This window comes from Leptonotus elevatus, chromosome 15 (genome assembly GCF_054856555.1).
Source record: "Leptonotus elevatus isolate MCC_2025b chromosome 15, RoL_Lele_1.0, whole genome shotgun sequence".
Taxonomy (NCBI): Eukaryota; Metazoa; Chordata; class Actinopteri; order Syngnathiformes; family Syngnathidae; genus Leptonotus; species Leptonotus elevatus.
In genome coordinates, this window is record NC_141253.1 from 7,370,431 (window position 1) to 7,386,380 (window position 15,950).

Here is a 15,950-nt window from a genome sequence, read left to right on the forward strand (position 1 = left end):
TACATGGGCAAATACACTCTGTGTCACAACAGGAAATGTTGTGCCTCAAGACTTGTTGTTCTGGAAATGCTTCATTTGTCATTGTACTCTGAGTTCTTGGTGAAAAGTAAACACAACAAAAACACTTTTTGTAACATTAGGTAGACTTAAAAATATATATATAATACCTTTCTGTAAGGGGCTGAAAAAGAGAACAAATAAAAGACAATAAAATAGGGCCAGGTATCGATTCTAATTTCCTCATTCAATTAGAATTTTGTTTGTTTTGATTTACATTTTTTCCGATTCACTCCAATCCGAATATTGGTTAATAATGGAACATCAATTATTCTTAAATATCAGGGACATGATAAAAACTCCACAAACATTAAATTCCAAATAACATTTTGCAGAGGCAGGAACTGGTTAAATGATTTAATTTATTAATGAAAGTAACACATGTTATGATTACATTAGTGTTACACAAACATTGACATCAGTAAGGATAAAATGAAATTATTTTCGTAATTCTTATTCAATAATTGTAAATATATATTTTAAAAAAAAGAAATCTAAATTGTGTGAAAGTGCATTGAGTAAGGTCATTCATAAATGTAAGAAAATAATTTTAAATTCTTGTGAACAGTAAATTAAAAAAAAACTGTAAAATATACCATAAAATTATCTTTAAATTGCCTGTAAAATGCTATTTTCTTTTTAATTTATGAGAAAAGGAGATATTAAAATATCAGGGTTTTATCAATTGATAGCAGGCCCAAAAAGGAAAAACGATTCAATATCGATTATTCAATTTTTTAAACCCAGCTCTACCAAAAAAAAAAAAAACCCTAATAAAGGTAGTCAAAAGGCACAAGCCCTCAGAAATGTGTGTAACCTCATGTTAGCCTTGTGTTCCAGTGTGGTGACAAGTTTACCACATTATTTCTACTTTCTAAATGACATTCTTACAGACACATCATCTGCCTCATTTCCCCTAAGCACCAGGGTACACACACATTCACGCTACCAATGCTTGTGTGTTAATCCGCTTGACTCTGGATGTTCTCTCAGAGTTCAGCAGTAGGTTTTCTTTTGTCTCCTCTGTTTGTTGTGTTGTTTTTTGTGTGTGTAGAAGTTGTGCTTAGAATAAAGCCGCTTCTTCCACAAGTCCACTGTGGCAAATTGCCTAAATACATTCAGGGATGTCACAGTTATGCAAAACCTGGAAAAATTCCAAAATTATGAAATCTTGTTTTCCATGTCTGGGAATGAATAATATGAATAATTGTCATGAATCCTAACATTAAGAAGGATATTGTTTCATGTGGATATTTAATTTTTTTGCCCTTTGTAAAATTAATCCTGAATGTTTTTCTTCTACTCAATCGTTAAATCTATGATTGCATCTCTGACTGCTTTTTAAATGCGCCTCTTCATATATTCTCTGGACGGAGAATCAATATTAGCGAGTGCTAAATTAGCATAAAAGCAACCGTAGAAAGTGGGACGATAACATTGTAACAAAGACAAAAATGTATTCATATACTAACATTAAGCAGCCAAACATGGAGTAGTCCCAAAACATCAGATTTAAGGAGCAGATTTCAAAGTGTATCTATAAATAATACATTAAAAGTGTCACATAGGAGACGTATGAGTGAAAGAAATGTCTGCTCTCGCCATCCACGGATAATGTGGCGCCTTCTGTCCTGTCTCTTGTGGATAATCCTCTTTAGGCATTCATTTTTTCTCATTTTTTATTTTTTTTTGTATTCTGTCCACAGCATGGCGCAGACCCCAGCAAAAAGAACAGAGATGGAAATACACCCTTGGACCTGGTGAAGGACGGAGACACGGACATCCAGGACCTCCTGAGAGGAGATGCGGCCTTGCTGGATGCGGCCAAGAAGGGTTGCCTGGCCAGAGTGCAGAAGTTATGCAGCCCAGACAACATCAACTGTCGGGACACGCAGGGACGAAACTCCACGCCTCTCCACCTCGCAGGTAACAGGCACTTTAGCCAGCCTCGAATGAAGCCTGGGTTTTTAATGTGGACCAGATGATGAGTTGAGCATGGTAAAAGTGGCTCAAAATATAAGTTTTCATGTGTAAACATTTGCTATTGCCATGGTTAAATTTTTTAAATACATGTGCTAGCCACAACAAAATGTAACCAAATTCAAATGTCAGTAAGAAACATGTTAAATTAATAACTAATATTGTATTTGTAATGACGGATTATTTTTGTGATACAGCTGTCAAATTGGATGCCATTGGACTGTGCTAGTGTACCTAATGTTGTGACTGGCGAGTGAATGCTCAATAATGGTGTCCTTTGAGGTTGTGTGAACCCTATTAGCAGAAATGCTGAACACTCTCAGGGACACACATAGGCAATCAATGTATGATCTCCAAGTCGACTTGAGAGGCACCGCTCTTGTTACAGCGCCTCAGAGGCACAAATACTTGCAAATCCATATTTCATGCATGCTGGGGCTGATAAGATCAGCAGTGTTCACTAAAACATGCTGAGCTCGAAGCTTATTACGCAAGGCAACATGGGCGCTGCATTTTCTTGTACAATCATTTCCTAGAAGCTTCCTTGGATTAATTTTCTTTTTTATCTGGATATAAATGTTCTTATCATTTGAAGGTGTTGGCCCGATTAGGTTTTCATGTGTGACAAGATCAAATTTTAATATCCTTTAGTGATGATAAGCTGTTTCTCACTATGGCCGGTGCAAACATGTTCTACTTTCTCAAATAGCTGTCCATCTTTCATGATATGTGCAGCATAGCTGACAGGTGCATTGTCAATTATAGGGTGTGTAATATCAAATATGAACCTAATGGGATTGGATAGGAGAGTCTTTCTGAATGTTCTGAACACCTTTTTTATGACTGTGTCATATGGAGCGTTCCATAGTGGAGCCGCGTGGATGTAGATCAATTTCTTGTAGTTGTCGTCATCACCATCAACTATTATTGTTATTATTAAGGATGTTCAATACCACTTTTTTTCTAATACCATTAGGGCCTATGAATATTTAACACCTGAATACTCACCGATACTGATGCCAAGTACAGATACCACTAGTACTTTTGATACATACAATTTCCCCAAAAACCTATGACCGATAATAAAAAATAAAAAAAACGTATATCTCAATGTAGCGTTTTTCCTTGCATGAAATTAAAGGCAATTTTCTATTCTTCTAATTTCTAGTTCCTGATCGTAAAACGGCCACCCCATCACTGAGCTTTAGTAATATACGTCAGTAGGATTTAAGCCTCATATTACTATGAAACGCCAAAGTCACGCATTGAAATCCGTAAATTATCCGATTGTTGTCCAAATAATCCACCAGGATCGTTCTGCGGTTTGCATGCCTGGTTGTGCACGGATTGCCAATTTATGTTAACTCATAACATGGAAAGTTCCACTAAAAATTGAAGCGGAGTCAGCGATTATGTGTTGGCAATTAAAAGTGTAAATTTGATAAACCCACACGAGAGGTTTTGGGGGAAAGAAGCCTGCAGTCAAGCCCCAAGGCTGCAATGCAAAGTTTCTGCTACAAACATATTTTTCTGCATTTTTTTAAATATCTATTAACATATCACCAGGCAGACAATTTAATTGAGCACAGATTTCAATACAAATCTTAGAGTAGTGGCAAATTCTTTTCAGTCTGTTTGTCTTCATCTGTTTGTGCTGCAGCTGACATTGACCTGACTTCATGTTGCCGCTTCACGTTGCTTCTATTTACCGACCTCTTTTACTCCCACTGTGCCGTCTAGCTGGCTACAACAACCTGGAGGTGGCGGAGTATCTGCTGGAGCACGGAGCTGACGTGAATGCACAGGACAAAGGAGGTCTAATACCGTTGCACAACGCTGCTTCATACGGGGTAAGACAACACAACACAACAGTTTAAATTGATCACGGCACAATAACCAAAACTGTCATTTTCTTCTCGGGGACCTCAACAACATCAGTGTGATAAAAGAATCATGAAACACATGTTGAATGAACAGTCGGATATCTCTGACGCACAAACACTCGAATTTAGCATCTCCCGCTGCTTCTCAGTGGGAGGCTACATTGTGTAGTTGGCGCCAAGACACGTGAGCGCAGAGTGAGGACAAGAAGATAGAAGGAAAAAAAAATGAGAAAAACGAGAGGTGGCAAAAAGAAGGATTATGATAAGGTTAATAATTTATAAGACTCCCACTCAGGAGCAAGCATATTGTGTCGCTTTGGTTTTATAGCAGCTCAATATATTGCAGTGGTCTCTTGAGTTCTTTATTTTTTAAAGATTAAATAAATAAATAAAATTCTAGGATTAGGAACAAAATTCTACGACAGTGTCTTTGGGCCACGTATATTTTTTTCAGAGGGGGGGTAATATTCAGAGAAAAAAAACGTACAAATTTGCCATTTCATAAAGTGGCAAATTTGCGACTTTATAATGTGGCAAATTTGCGAGAAAAAAACTCAGAAACTAACAAGACATACACGTAGCGGATGATTGTGCCAATATTTTTCGGCCGTGTTTTCAAATAAGGAGATAGTAATTACTTTAGCAGAGATTAACCATATGATGTTTGAAGCGTTGGGTACGGCCAGCAACAAAGACGCCTCGCTTTGCGAAGGTCCACGCCCTGACGATTAAGCATTTAAGTAACAGTCATTTCTGGACTATAAACCGCACTCGACTGTAAGCCGCAGGTGTTTTAATGTTACCGCACGTTATTTTCCATAATGAGGGTGCAAATTGTCTCACTCTCGTTCTGTCTCTCCTACTGAATTTGGCCGCACTTGGTATGTTTTGCTCTGCCTGATGCTCTTGCGCTTCCATTATAGTATTAGCCGCAGAGTCGAATGCAAGTGAAAAAAGTAGCGGCTTATAGTCCAGAAATTACTGGAATTCTTTAATATGTATATTTACGTGTACATTTATCTTTCCATAATTATTATTTATGCATACACGTAGCTAAGTTGATGGGTCGAATCTGCTGCTCTCCGTCATTCACTTGCATTTACCTAAATTATGCTAGCTTATGATTGGTTCGTGTTTAGTCAGCTGATAGGCGATCAGGAAGTGTTGTCGCTCTCGCTGCTGTGTATGACGAGCAAAGTTTAAATTAAGAATGAATCCGTCCGTCCCCATCCTGCCTTTTCATTTTATAAACAGTGTCCCGTTCAATAATGTGAAGTGTTTTTAGTCACGGAACAAATTAAATATTCATTTCCTCTGGGCTGCTTCTAATCTTGGTTTCATCTTCTCCATCATCACATCCAGCATGTGGACATCGCTGCCCTTCTCATCAAGTACAACACGTGCGTTAACGCCACCGACAAATGGGCGTTCACGCCACTCCACGAGGCGGCGCAGAAGGGGCGCACGCAGCTTTGCGCTCTGCTTTTGGCCCATGGTGCTGATCCCACCATGAAGAACCAGGAAGGACAGACACCCCTGGACTTGGCAACAGTATGAGACTTCCTTATACTGTAATATACTGTTCATAGAAAATTGATTATCATATCAATCTTTCTGTTACAGGCCGATGACATCAGAGCGTTGCTAATCGATGCCATGCCACCAGATGCCCTGCCCAGCTGTCTGAAACCACAGGCCACAGTGGTTAGTGTTATCTTTGATCAAGGATGGATACTTAGAAATACCAAAGCAAAAACCATATTGATTTGACATTATATTTGCGATAACACGGGCATTGGCAAAAGCGCAAATCTGCTGGCGCTTGCGTTTGTGGAATATGAATAAAGTAGTCAAAATCCACCTGTTTTTATCCATTTCAGGGGGCGGCCATTTTGCCATTTGCTGTCGAATGAAAATGACATCCCCATTGCTAACGACCAATCGCGGCTCACCTGTTTTCTGAGTTTGGTCATGTGACTTTCACAAGCTGAGCCATGATTGCTCGTTATTTGAGGCCTGAGCAACTGTGATGTCATTTTCTTTCTTTCAGATAAGAGCAGGTGGATTTTGCTAGTGGGGGCACACACAACATATTGATTGAATGATTTTGCCTTGTACAATTAACTCATTCACTGCCATCGACGGCTATAGACGTCAAAAATTCTTTTGAACTATTTCTATTAGTTTAAGATTTTTTCCGACTTTTGTTAATAAGAGTATGAAAACCTAGATTTTTTTTTTGAAATGCAGATATAAAATGTGTGATTAATCGTGAGTTAACTTTTGAAGTCATGTGATTAATTACAATTTAAAAATGTAATCGCCTGACGCGACTTAAAGATGATCAAAAATTCGGGGCATCAGGCAATTACATTTTTTTTATCTTAATTAATTGCTTGACTTTACTAGTTAACTCACAATTAATCACACATTTTATATCTGTTCTAAATGTACAATAAAAAAAATATAGGTTTTTATACTCTTGTTAACAAAAGTAGAAAAAATGTTAAACTAATAATGAATTTTTTACATCTATAGCCGTCAATGGCAGTGAATGAGTAAATAACTTTAAAAACAAATTTTTCCCACTTGCTGCCAACTGAAGATGACATCACCTGTGCTGAGGAAGTAGGTAACGACCAATCATGGCTCACCTGTTATCCGGGTTTGGTCAGCAAATTGAGCCATGACTGGTCGTTACCCACTTCCTCAGCACAGGTGATGTCATCTTCAGTCGACAGCAAGTGGAAAAATTAGTTACCAAATAAATTCTGGACAAAATATTAACTTTTTGCTGCTGAAAATGACTCAATGAGTTTGACTTCCCCTCTAAATAAATGAAATATAAACATGAAGCATGAGTCAATCAGATCAAATGTGAATCCTGCGATTCCCACTCACAGGTGAGTGCCAGTGTAGTGACAGCAGGCGCCACAGGGGGCGTGGTCATCTCTCCTTCGCCGACGCCATCCTCCTGCCTATCAGCCGCCAGCAGCATCGACAACCTGACTGCGCCCCTCGGGGACATCACGGCGGGCGGCGCCACTGGGACGGCGGACGGCGCATCTGGCTCGGACAGGAAGGAAGGAGCGAGTACGGATAGAAAAACATGTTTTTGTTTAGTTTAGTTTTGTTTTGTTTGTATTCACTTTATTCTGACATCTCTCCACCTTTTCCAGCTCTACTTGATATGACCATCAACCAGTTCTTAAAGAGTCTGGGACTGGAACACCTCCGAGACATCTTCCAGAGAGAACAGGTACGCATCACTTTTGCTTCTCAAAGAGAGACCAAGGTGAAAGGAATACGCGAAGAATCGGTTGAGGGAGTGAGTGCAAAAGATTGAAATTGGAGGCATCGGAAGACAAGGCAAGCAGGGAGGTGAAGAGAGAGCGAGAAAGAAGCCGACAGACCGAGAGAAAGAAAAAGAGAGCGGCAGGAAGACAAATTGAAAGTGACAGCTGGCTCAAGTCCAAGCACCAAAGTCAGGAGTGGATGCAATATGCAGCCTGTGTGTTTCTCCTAATTCCCCTAAAGGGAAGCAAGTCTGCATTGATATTCTGAGTGGCGAGCTGGAGGAGTGTGTTGTCTGTGTGTGGGGAGAAAAGAATGTTTTGCAACGTAAACAACCACTCACGCTGTAGCTGTTTATTTCATGTGCTTTTAAACCACATTGAGTGTTGTTGTGGTTTGTAGACACGGAAAACAAGTAGCTTGTTGACACCATATAGACGCAAATTCTTATTTATGCCAGTGGTTTTCAAGCGTTTTTTTACAGCGCGATTCAAACGTTCACTTCATTCTGACTGCCGTCTGCATCTCCTTGAGTTTTTCTCAACACGTCTTTGTGCATTCAGGCTGCCACTTTAGGCCCGCAAACATCGATGACAGACTAGAGTAGATTAAAGTTGCGATTCAAATTGGAGAGTTCACTCGCCTCCCTGCGTCCCTTCATCGGAACAAACTTGCAAACTTCACCGCTATCGCTTTGATCAGTGCTCCATGACCGCCGTGCATTCATTAACCTTTCCTGCACGCCGTGCTGGACTAACGCTCATGAATATTTGTCAGCCATTGTCTCTGCAATAAGACTCCAATTGCATAGTCAATTATCTACTGCTTGCTTTGGATAACTTGTTTTGAACACAATCAATTGTCTGCTTGTTTGTTGGATCGTAGCTCTTGCACAAACATTTACATGATTAAAGCATATTTTTTCAGAAATACGTTTCGCTAGTGCTGTCACTATCAAATGTTTTTAGAATCGATTCATCTATCGATCGTTTTTCCTTACATTTGCTTGAAATGAATGGCACATTTTTATTCTTTTAATTTCTAATTTCTAGTTCATGTATGACCACAAGGGGGCAGCTGATACCAGCCTGATACTAGCTAGGTTGCCCATCCCTATTAAAACTAAAGATGTCACTATCTAATTTTTTTTAGAATCGATTAATTGACTAATTGGATTCATTTTAATATTGTACTAAAGTGTATTACAAAAGTATTTTCCCCCATGATTACTGTTTATCAACCAGTGATTGGCGTTTATTTTGTAATTTGCATTCGTATAGTGATTTAAAAAAAAAAAGGGGATTGATGTTGTACTACTATGTTATGGGTTCGATCGTTGTTTTCCAAAGTTTGCAAATGTCTTATTTTGATTAAACACAGAAGATAATCAGTCTTCTTTCCTCAAGGACTACAGAAATCAATGAACAATTACTGTTATGCTGAAATCTGAGGATTTGAACTATTTTGAATAAAAAAATGGCTCCACATGATTACTCGACTATTAACTTATTTGCTCCCAAAAACGTATTTACTTATGGGTTTTTTTAATGCTAGAGCTTACAGAAGGTTTTGATGCAGCCTCTGACCTGAAGATGACGCCTAAAGCATCTTATTACAAAAAACGTCCAGCAGGTAGCAGCAGAGAATAAGAGATCAACCAGAGCCATGTTGCAAAAAAGCTATTTACCCCAATGTTTTGAACAGATTTGTAAATAATGATGAAACTTAGCTATAGTCCAATGCTAATTGGACAAATATCCTTTTTTTTCTGATGAAAGAAGAGACTCTAATCTTTCTTTTGGTAGGTTTTTATAGCAATAGAACCCAATATTCTGTGGGCCTTTCAAAATCAGTCAAAATCCAGTAAAACAGGCGGAAGCGAAGGGGTTTGCTTCGGTGAATGAGTTAAAATAGTTGTCGATTAATTTAACAATCGATTACTTGTTGATTAATTTTGACGCTCTTCACTTTTGACCAACCATTTACAAATGTATACAAAATTACAATTTTACCAAATTACAAACGTGTCTTTTTTTTTTGTTGTCCGAGCAGATCTCGCTGGACGTTCTGGCGGACATGGGCCACGAGGAGCTGAAGGAGATCGGGATCAACGCCTACGGGCACAGACACAAACTCATCAAGGGCATCGAGCGGCTGCTGGGAGGTCAGCAAGGTGAGACAGGAAGGTTCCTGAAATGCTTCATGTGCTACATTAGCAGCTAGGTCCAGGCATTTGTCCGTTTCTACTAAAAAGTAGTGATGTGAAAAATGAAGCTTCATGAAGCACTTACGATATTTTTTTTACTCCACTAGATGGTGCTCTCGGTTTAAAGATTAAGGCTTGTGTGGTGGAAGTTGAGGAAATTTCCATTGCACCTTTAAACCAAGAGTGCCATCTCGTGGAGTCCAAAAGTATCACAAGTGCTTCATGAAGCTTCCTTTTCCCATCACTACTAAAAATGTCCTGTTACCTGTCATATCTGACATTATGCTAACCCCAAAACACAAAATACTCCCGGTTAAAATGATACAGCGTGTAGGCTACTATTTCATTACTATGGGCCCTATGCTGTGTCGGCAGGTGCCAACCCATACCTGACGTTCCACTGCTCCAGCCAGGGCACTGTGCTCATCGACCTGGCACCAGACGACAAGGAGTTCCAGTCAGTGGAGGAAGAAGTAAGCACACACGCACACACACATGCAAAAAAAATGTAGCTCAACTTCCAAAAAAATACCTTGTGAATCACACATTGTTTCATATTGGTGTAGCTGTCAAGTAACTGTCAGTGAAAGCAGTAATAGAAGCAGATAGCAGTGTGAACAATTTCAACACTAATGAGCACATTCAGATGTAAATGAAACCTTAATATTCTGACTGTTGCATGTCGGGTACTGCACTTCATTTGCCGTTGAAATAGAAATACATTTTAACTCATTCACTGCCATTGACGGCTATAGACGTCAAAAATTAATTTGAACTATTTCTAGTTTAACATTTTTTCCCACTTTTGTTATCAAAAGTATGAAAACCTGGAAAAAAATTTTGTATTAGAACAGATATAAAATTTGTGATTAATCGTGAGTTAGCTAGTAAAGTCATGCAATTAATTACGTTAAAAAAAATAATTGCCCGACGCCCCTAATTTTTACGATTTTTTTGTTAAAAGAAAACATTATTAAAAAAAAAAAAAGTTTTTAAAGAAAAGGTTATTAAAAATTAGGGGCATCAGGCAATTAAAATGTTTAATCGTAATTAATCGCATGACTTCACTAGTTAACACACGATTAATCACAAATTTTATATCTGTTCTAAATGTAGAAAAAAAATATCGAGGTTTTCATACTCTTGTTAACAAAAATGGGGAAAAAAATGTTGAACTAATAAAAATAGTTCAAATGAATTTTTGACGTCTATAGCTGTCAATGGCAGTGAATGAGTTAATAGGGATGGGCAACCTAGTATCGGGCTGGTATCAGCTGCCCCTTTGTGGCCATTCAGGAACTAGAAATTAGAAATCAAAAGAATAGAAAATTACCATTAATTTTATGCAAATTTAAGGGAAATTGATATATTGGGATATATAGATCTTTCTTTTAAAAAAAAGGTGTTTTATTGAATATCCTTACACATTGTGAGTATTCTCCGTTAAACCATCACTCCCCGTAGTACCAAAACTAACCTGTGAGGGGCAGCATCTTGCCATCCAGATTGCCGGATTATACATAGAAGAAAGTGTGGAGGAGGAAAGCTAACTATTTGCTTCTGTTGTACACATTGCCCCAATACAATTTAAATTAACTTTTTTTTTTTTTGCATTCAGATAGTGTGCGTGAATTAATTTAATTAATTAATGCGAGCACAGTCAATTGTCAGTCTTTTGAAAGGCAATCTTTTTAATGAGGAATGCAAATGACATTTCAGTCCGTCTCTGAAGGGAAACATCGCTGCTCAGACACAAAGAAAAGCGTTTGCATTTCATTAGCATCTTTTTTCTTTTTTTTTTGTCATCCTCCTTTTTGATTATGTAAAGAGCTTTCTTGTCATCTTCTCCTCATTGTGTGTCCTCAGCTGCAAAGCACCATCAGAGAGCACCGTGACGGCGGCAACGCCGGCGGCGTCTTCAGCCAGTACAACATCATCAAGGTGACGCCTCAAAAACTTTGAGGGGCTTCATTAGCTGACAAGGAACTGCAAAGTAAAGGGTCCCTTCAATAAAACACTTTTTTTTTTTTTTGGGTGGGTCATTCTGTGTGCGCAGATTCAGAAGGTGGTGAATAAGAAGTTACGGGAAAGATACTCGCACAGACAGAAGGAGATTGTTGATGAAAACCACAACCACCATAACGAGCGCATGCTCTTTCATGGTAACTGGATCGGTTTATTTGTGGAAGGTTGATCAGTCAACCCGGCGTCAACCTCGCACGTTTCCTCCCCGTCAGGTTCTCCCTTCATCAACGCCATCATCCACAAAGGCTTCGACGAGCGCCACGCCTACATCGGCGGCATGTTCGGCGCCGGCATCTACTTCGCCGAGAACTCCTCCAAGAGCAACCAGTACGTTTACGGGATAGGCGGAGGCACGGGTTGCCCCACCCACAAGGACCGATCATGCTACGTTTGTCACAGGTAAATAAATCGACTTCCTCCAACGCATTTTCCTACGTGTGAACAAATGCTGCATTTGTGTTGCTTTTCAGGCAGATGTTGTTCTGCAGAGTGACGCTGGGTAAGTCCTTCCTCCAGTTTAGCGCCATGAAGATGGCCCACGCGCCCCCCGGACATCACTCCGTCATTGGGCGGCCCAGTGTCAACGGACTGGCCTATGCCGAGTACGTCATCTACAGAGGAGAGCAGGTTTGTCTTCTTGGCTTAAATATTAGTACACTTCACACAAATGGATTTCATACTGCGTGACACATTTCAGATTTTTTTTTTTTGCTATAATTTGGCAACGGTCATACACCAACAGAAAAATAAATAAATAAATATTTTAAAAAAAGATATAATTTTTTTTTTTTAAACAAATATTTTAAAAAGATTAAAAAAAAAAATTCAAAAATTATTTAAAAAAAAAATATATATATATATATATATATAAAATACATAAAAAATATATATATAAAGAAGACATAAAAATAAATATATATAAGAAGACATACAAAAATATGTATGTATATATATATATATGAAGATAAATAAATCAATAAATAAAATATATAAGACAAAAAAAAATATATATAAAAAAATTACATAATAAACATTATTTATATATATATATATATATGTATGTATGTATGTATGTATGTATGTATGTATATATATATATATATAAATATATATATATATATATATATATATATATAATAAGAAAACAGATAGAAATCCAATGCACATTGGATGTTACATTTGACACGGCAAAAAAAATAATTTGCAAATATGCATGAAAACGTAGTTTTATTTTAACATTGTTAATAAGAATATGCAGAAGTGTTTCACTTCAAGTCAGTTTTCTTCAAGTCTTCATGTGATTGGCTGGTGACCAGTCCGGGCTAGATTTGTTCGATACTGAAAAGATACCTAAAACTGACATCGATATCATATTTAATTTCACAGAACCGATCAATGGCGTCATTGATCGATCAATCGGGCGAATTAAAACATGACATCCGATCACTGATTCAGCATAAAAAAATGCTAAATATCGTCCGATCCCAATCCAGCCATGTGAAGTCTAATACATTACTTGACAGCATTGCCCTGTGTTCATTGTTTCAAGCGAATCGTGATTTTGTCGTTCTTCAGGCTTACCCAGAGTACTTGATCGCGTACCAGATTGTCAAACCTGAAAGCGTGGCCACGCCCGCCGCCCCGGCCGAGCAGAAGTCCTAACGCACGCTTGCGTCACAGCGAGCATCTGAAGGTCGAGACGCCTCCCATAAAGACGGCCACCGACGACGGCCGGCGGCCTCTTTGGAAGCCCCTGAGCCCAAGTAAGTGTGGCGGATCGCACCGACGGGCATCAGCGACACCAGGCGACATTGCCCGAAGGGCTGAGTCCAAAGTGGCCATTCGACTTCTAATTTGTTACTGAGCAGAGCAAAGAAACTCTTTACGTTACATGAATCAAGAGTCTTCAGATGAACGGCAGACCACATCGCAAGGGACCACCTGAAAAACAAACACGAGGACCAACATGCACTGCTGCTGTTGACCTGTTACTCACCTTTGACCTGACTTTGTAAGCAGATATGGGGATCAATAGATGTCAAAGTGAAAGCACCGTCACCAGCGCCGTGTGAGAGAAATCAGGCCGCCGTCATCTGCAAGTAATCCCCTCACAATTGCGGACTGAGCCCGGACTTTTTTTTTTTTTCATCAGTCACCTTACAAATAATGGCTTACGGATGATTTGATACAATTTAAATTTGTCACCATGCGTGTAAAAGACCCACAAAATGTTATATCATTTGAATGAGAACATTTCATTTATAATATTGTACTTTTAAAACATATTTTAATGTACGGAAGTGTATTGCATTCACTTGGAAAAAAAACACATTGACACATTTTTTGGGGAGCTTTGTTTTTTTTAGTATTTTTTTTTAATGTTCCGTTTTTCCTGAATATTTTTTTCTTTTTTTTTTTAATATAAAATAATTCCTTGTTTTTCTGAGTAATTTCTCCGTTTTATAAAATAATATTTTTTATTTTTTCCTGAATATTTTTTAATGTTTTTCTGAATACCTTACATTAAAACATTAATAATATTGTGTGTGTTACTAGCGAGTCACTTGTCACTTGGAGTTCAGAGGTAAATAAAAACAAAACAAAAATATCATAATTTTTTTCAGTTTTTTAAAAATAATTTCCCCCCTGTTTTTCTGAGTAATATTTCCTCCTGTTTTTCTGAATATTTCCCGTTTTTTCCCAATATTTTCTTTATGAAAATATTCAGAAAAAAAGAAAAAAAATACTCAGAAAAACAAAGCCCCCCCTCCCAAAAATAGTCAGAAAAACAAGTTTTTTTTTCAAGTCAATGCAATACGCTTCTGTATTAATGACATATTGACATAAATATAAAGAATGATTCAGTTTTTACCACATTTACTTTTTTTTTTTTTTTACTTAATTTCAATTAATCTTGTGCTGCTCCCTCCTGTGTGTCCGCTTAGGCCACAAGGGGGCAGTATACTACAGACAGTAAGCCACCCACAGTCCTTTTTCACAGATGATAAAGTACTACTACTATTTAATCAGAGCTTTGGCACCATTTTGTGGCATTTTAGGGCCTTTCAGAAAGGACACCAAAAGAAAATTTTGCACCAAATCGCAGTTCCAAGCAAAACAAAACAAAAAAATAGGTGAACCGCAGATGAGCGAAGGATTACTGTACGTTGATGTCAAACGTCCACATGGTCTCTTCACATTTCTTTCTTGTCGATTGTGAGGTCAGTCGGTCTATGTTGGTGTTTACAAGTGCTTCGTCATGGCACATTTCAAATTCCTCACACTCGCGTACTGTATGGTGAATGTGACCAGCTTATGTCCACTTGTATATGGAAAGAGCATGTATTAAGATATCCTTGATATCCACCTTAAGGTCATAATAGTAGACCAAAAGTGGCATAAAATCAGGTGTTGCCTGTCTTACTAGTAATGGCCAAGAGTGTACTCGTAAATTGACTTTAACCTGGAAATCAAGGATTTGGAATAAATGTCTTTATCATTTCATAACACTATTAAAACATATTGGACCACACATCAGGTAAAAATCCAAAATACAGTGACACGCAAGCAGATGAAATATAAAACATTGTTATACTTTTACAATTCCTGTGAACTAGGCAGCTTTATATAAAAAAAAAATCTAACGTATTTGTGCCTCATGTTGATACTTTTGGGGGGGGGGGGGGCATTTTCCATACTGTGCACCAGAATTTTCTCTTTTTTAACACTCCCCTCTATATATATTCTTTAAATTGTCTAAATGTGGCTGATTAGTTTGCCATATTCGAGCAAGGAGCCATGTTTGTTAACTTCAGTGAGTTGAAAATGGCCGCCGTCAGAAAGGTGAACGAAATGACGTTTTCCTCCAATGACTTCAAAAATGGACTCTCTGGATTTTTTGACTTACTCTTTTCTCCATGCCGGCGCGCAGGAGGACCGGAAATGTCATATTGTGCCCCAGTTCTAGTCTGTCAGCAAACATGTGAATTCGTCAAGCTGGCCTCAATTCAAAGTCATCAGCCGCCACAACGATTGCTTCCGAGGGCTAACTTCAAAATAAAAGCTGAGGAAGGCATTCATATCCATGTACAGTATTACTTGTTTTGCTCTTATATTGAAGTCGACCTTCACGATGCGTTACATAGCAGCTTATGCACAACCGTTGTAGCGGCTTCGTTGACTATACACAATTATAGCCAGTATGCCTGAAGGATCAGCCGGCCTTCTTGTAAATACGTTTTTGAACTGCTTCGTAAAAAGAGAAAAAAAGGATAGATGAAAAAAAGATTTCCTCACTGGTTGTGTTTGTTTTACTTCATGTTGTACAACTGGTTGTACATCACTGCTGTCCACACATGTTGTTGTACAGAAAACAAAATGGAATAAAAGAACTCCATCGAGTCTGTGTTGATTTTGTATTGCAACAAAGTCCAGTCCTCCAAATCCCCAGTACATTTCACTAGTTTATTTTTTATTTTTTTCCACTACTTAAGGCAGACACGGTC

General features: G+C 38.3%; 1 protein-coding gene across 2 annotated transcripts in view; it reads left to right on the forward strand.

Moving 5' to 3' along the window:
• Positions 1 to 15,845, forward strand: part of LOC147161808 (poly [ADP-ribose] polymerase tankyrase-1) — a 59,957-nt gene extending 44,112 nt beyond the window's left edge. For both annotated transcript variants that reach the window (XM_086095967.1, XM_086095968.1), the window contains 13 exons: positions 1,764 to 1,983; positions 3,778 to 3,887; positions 5,283 to 5,471; positions 5,544 to 5,624; positions 6,824 to 7,013; positions 7,100 to 7,179; positions 9,267 to 9,387; positions 9,796 to 9,893; positions 11,287 to 11,361; positions 11,477 to 11,582; positions 11,658 to 11,844; positions 11,916 to 12,072; positions 13,021 to 15,845. In XM_086095967.1, coding sequence (XP_085952093.1) covers positions 1,764 to 1,983; positions 3,778 to 3,887; positions 5,283 to 5,471; positions 5,544 to 5,624; positions 6,824 to 7,013; positions 7,100 to 7,179; positions 9,267 to 9,387; positions 9,796 to 9,893; positions 11,287 to 11,361; positions 11,477 to 11,582; positions 11,658 to 11,844; positions 11,916 to 12,072; positions 13,021 to 13,107 — 1,701 coding nt within the window. In that variant the 3' untranslated portion in view covers positions 13,108 to 15,845. The remainder of the gene's footprint in view (positions 1 to 1,763; positions 1,984 to 3,777; positions 3,888 to 5,282; positions 5,472 to 5,543; positions 5,625 to 6,823; positions 7,014 to 7,099; positions 7,180 to 9,266; positions 9,388 to 9,795; positions 9,894 to 11,286; positions 11,362 to 11,476; positions 11,583 to 11,657; positions 11,845 to 11,915; positions 12,073 to 13,020) is intronic.
• The last annotated feature ends 105 nt before the right edge of the window (positions 15,846 to 15,950 follow it).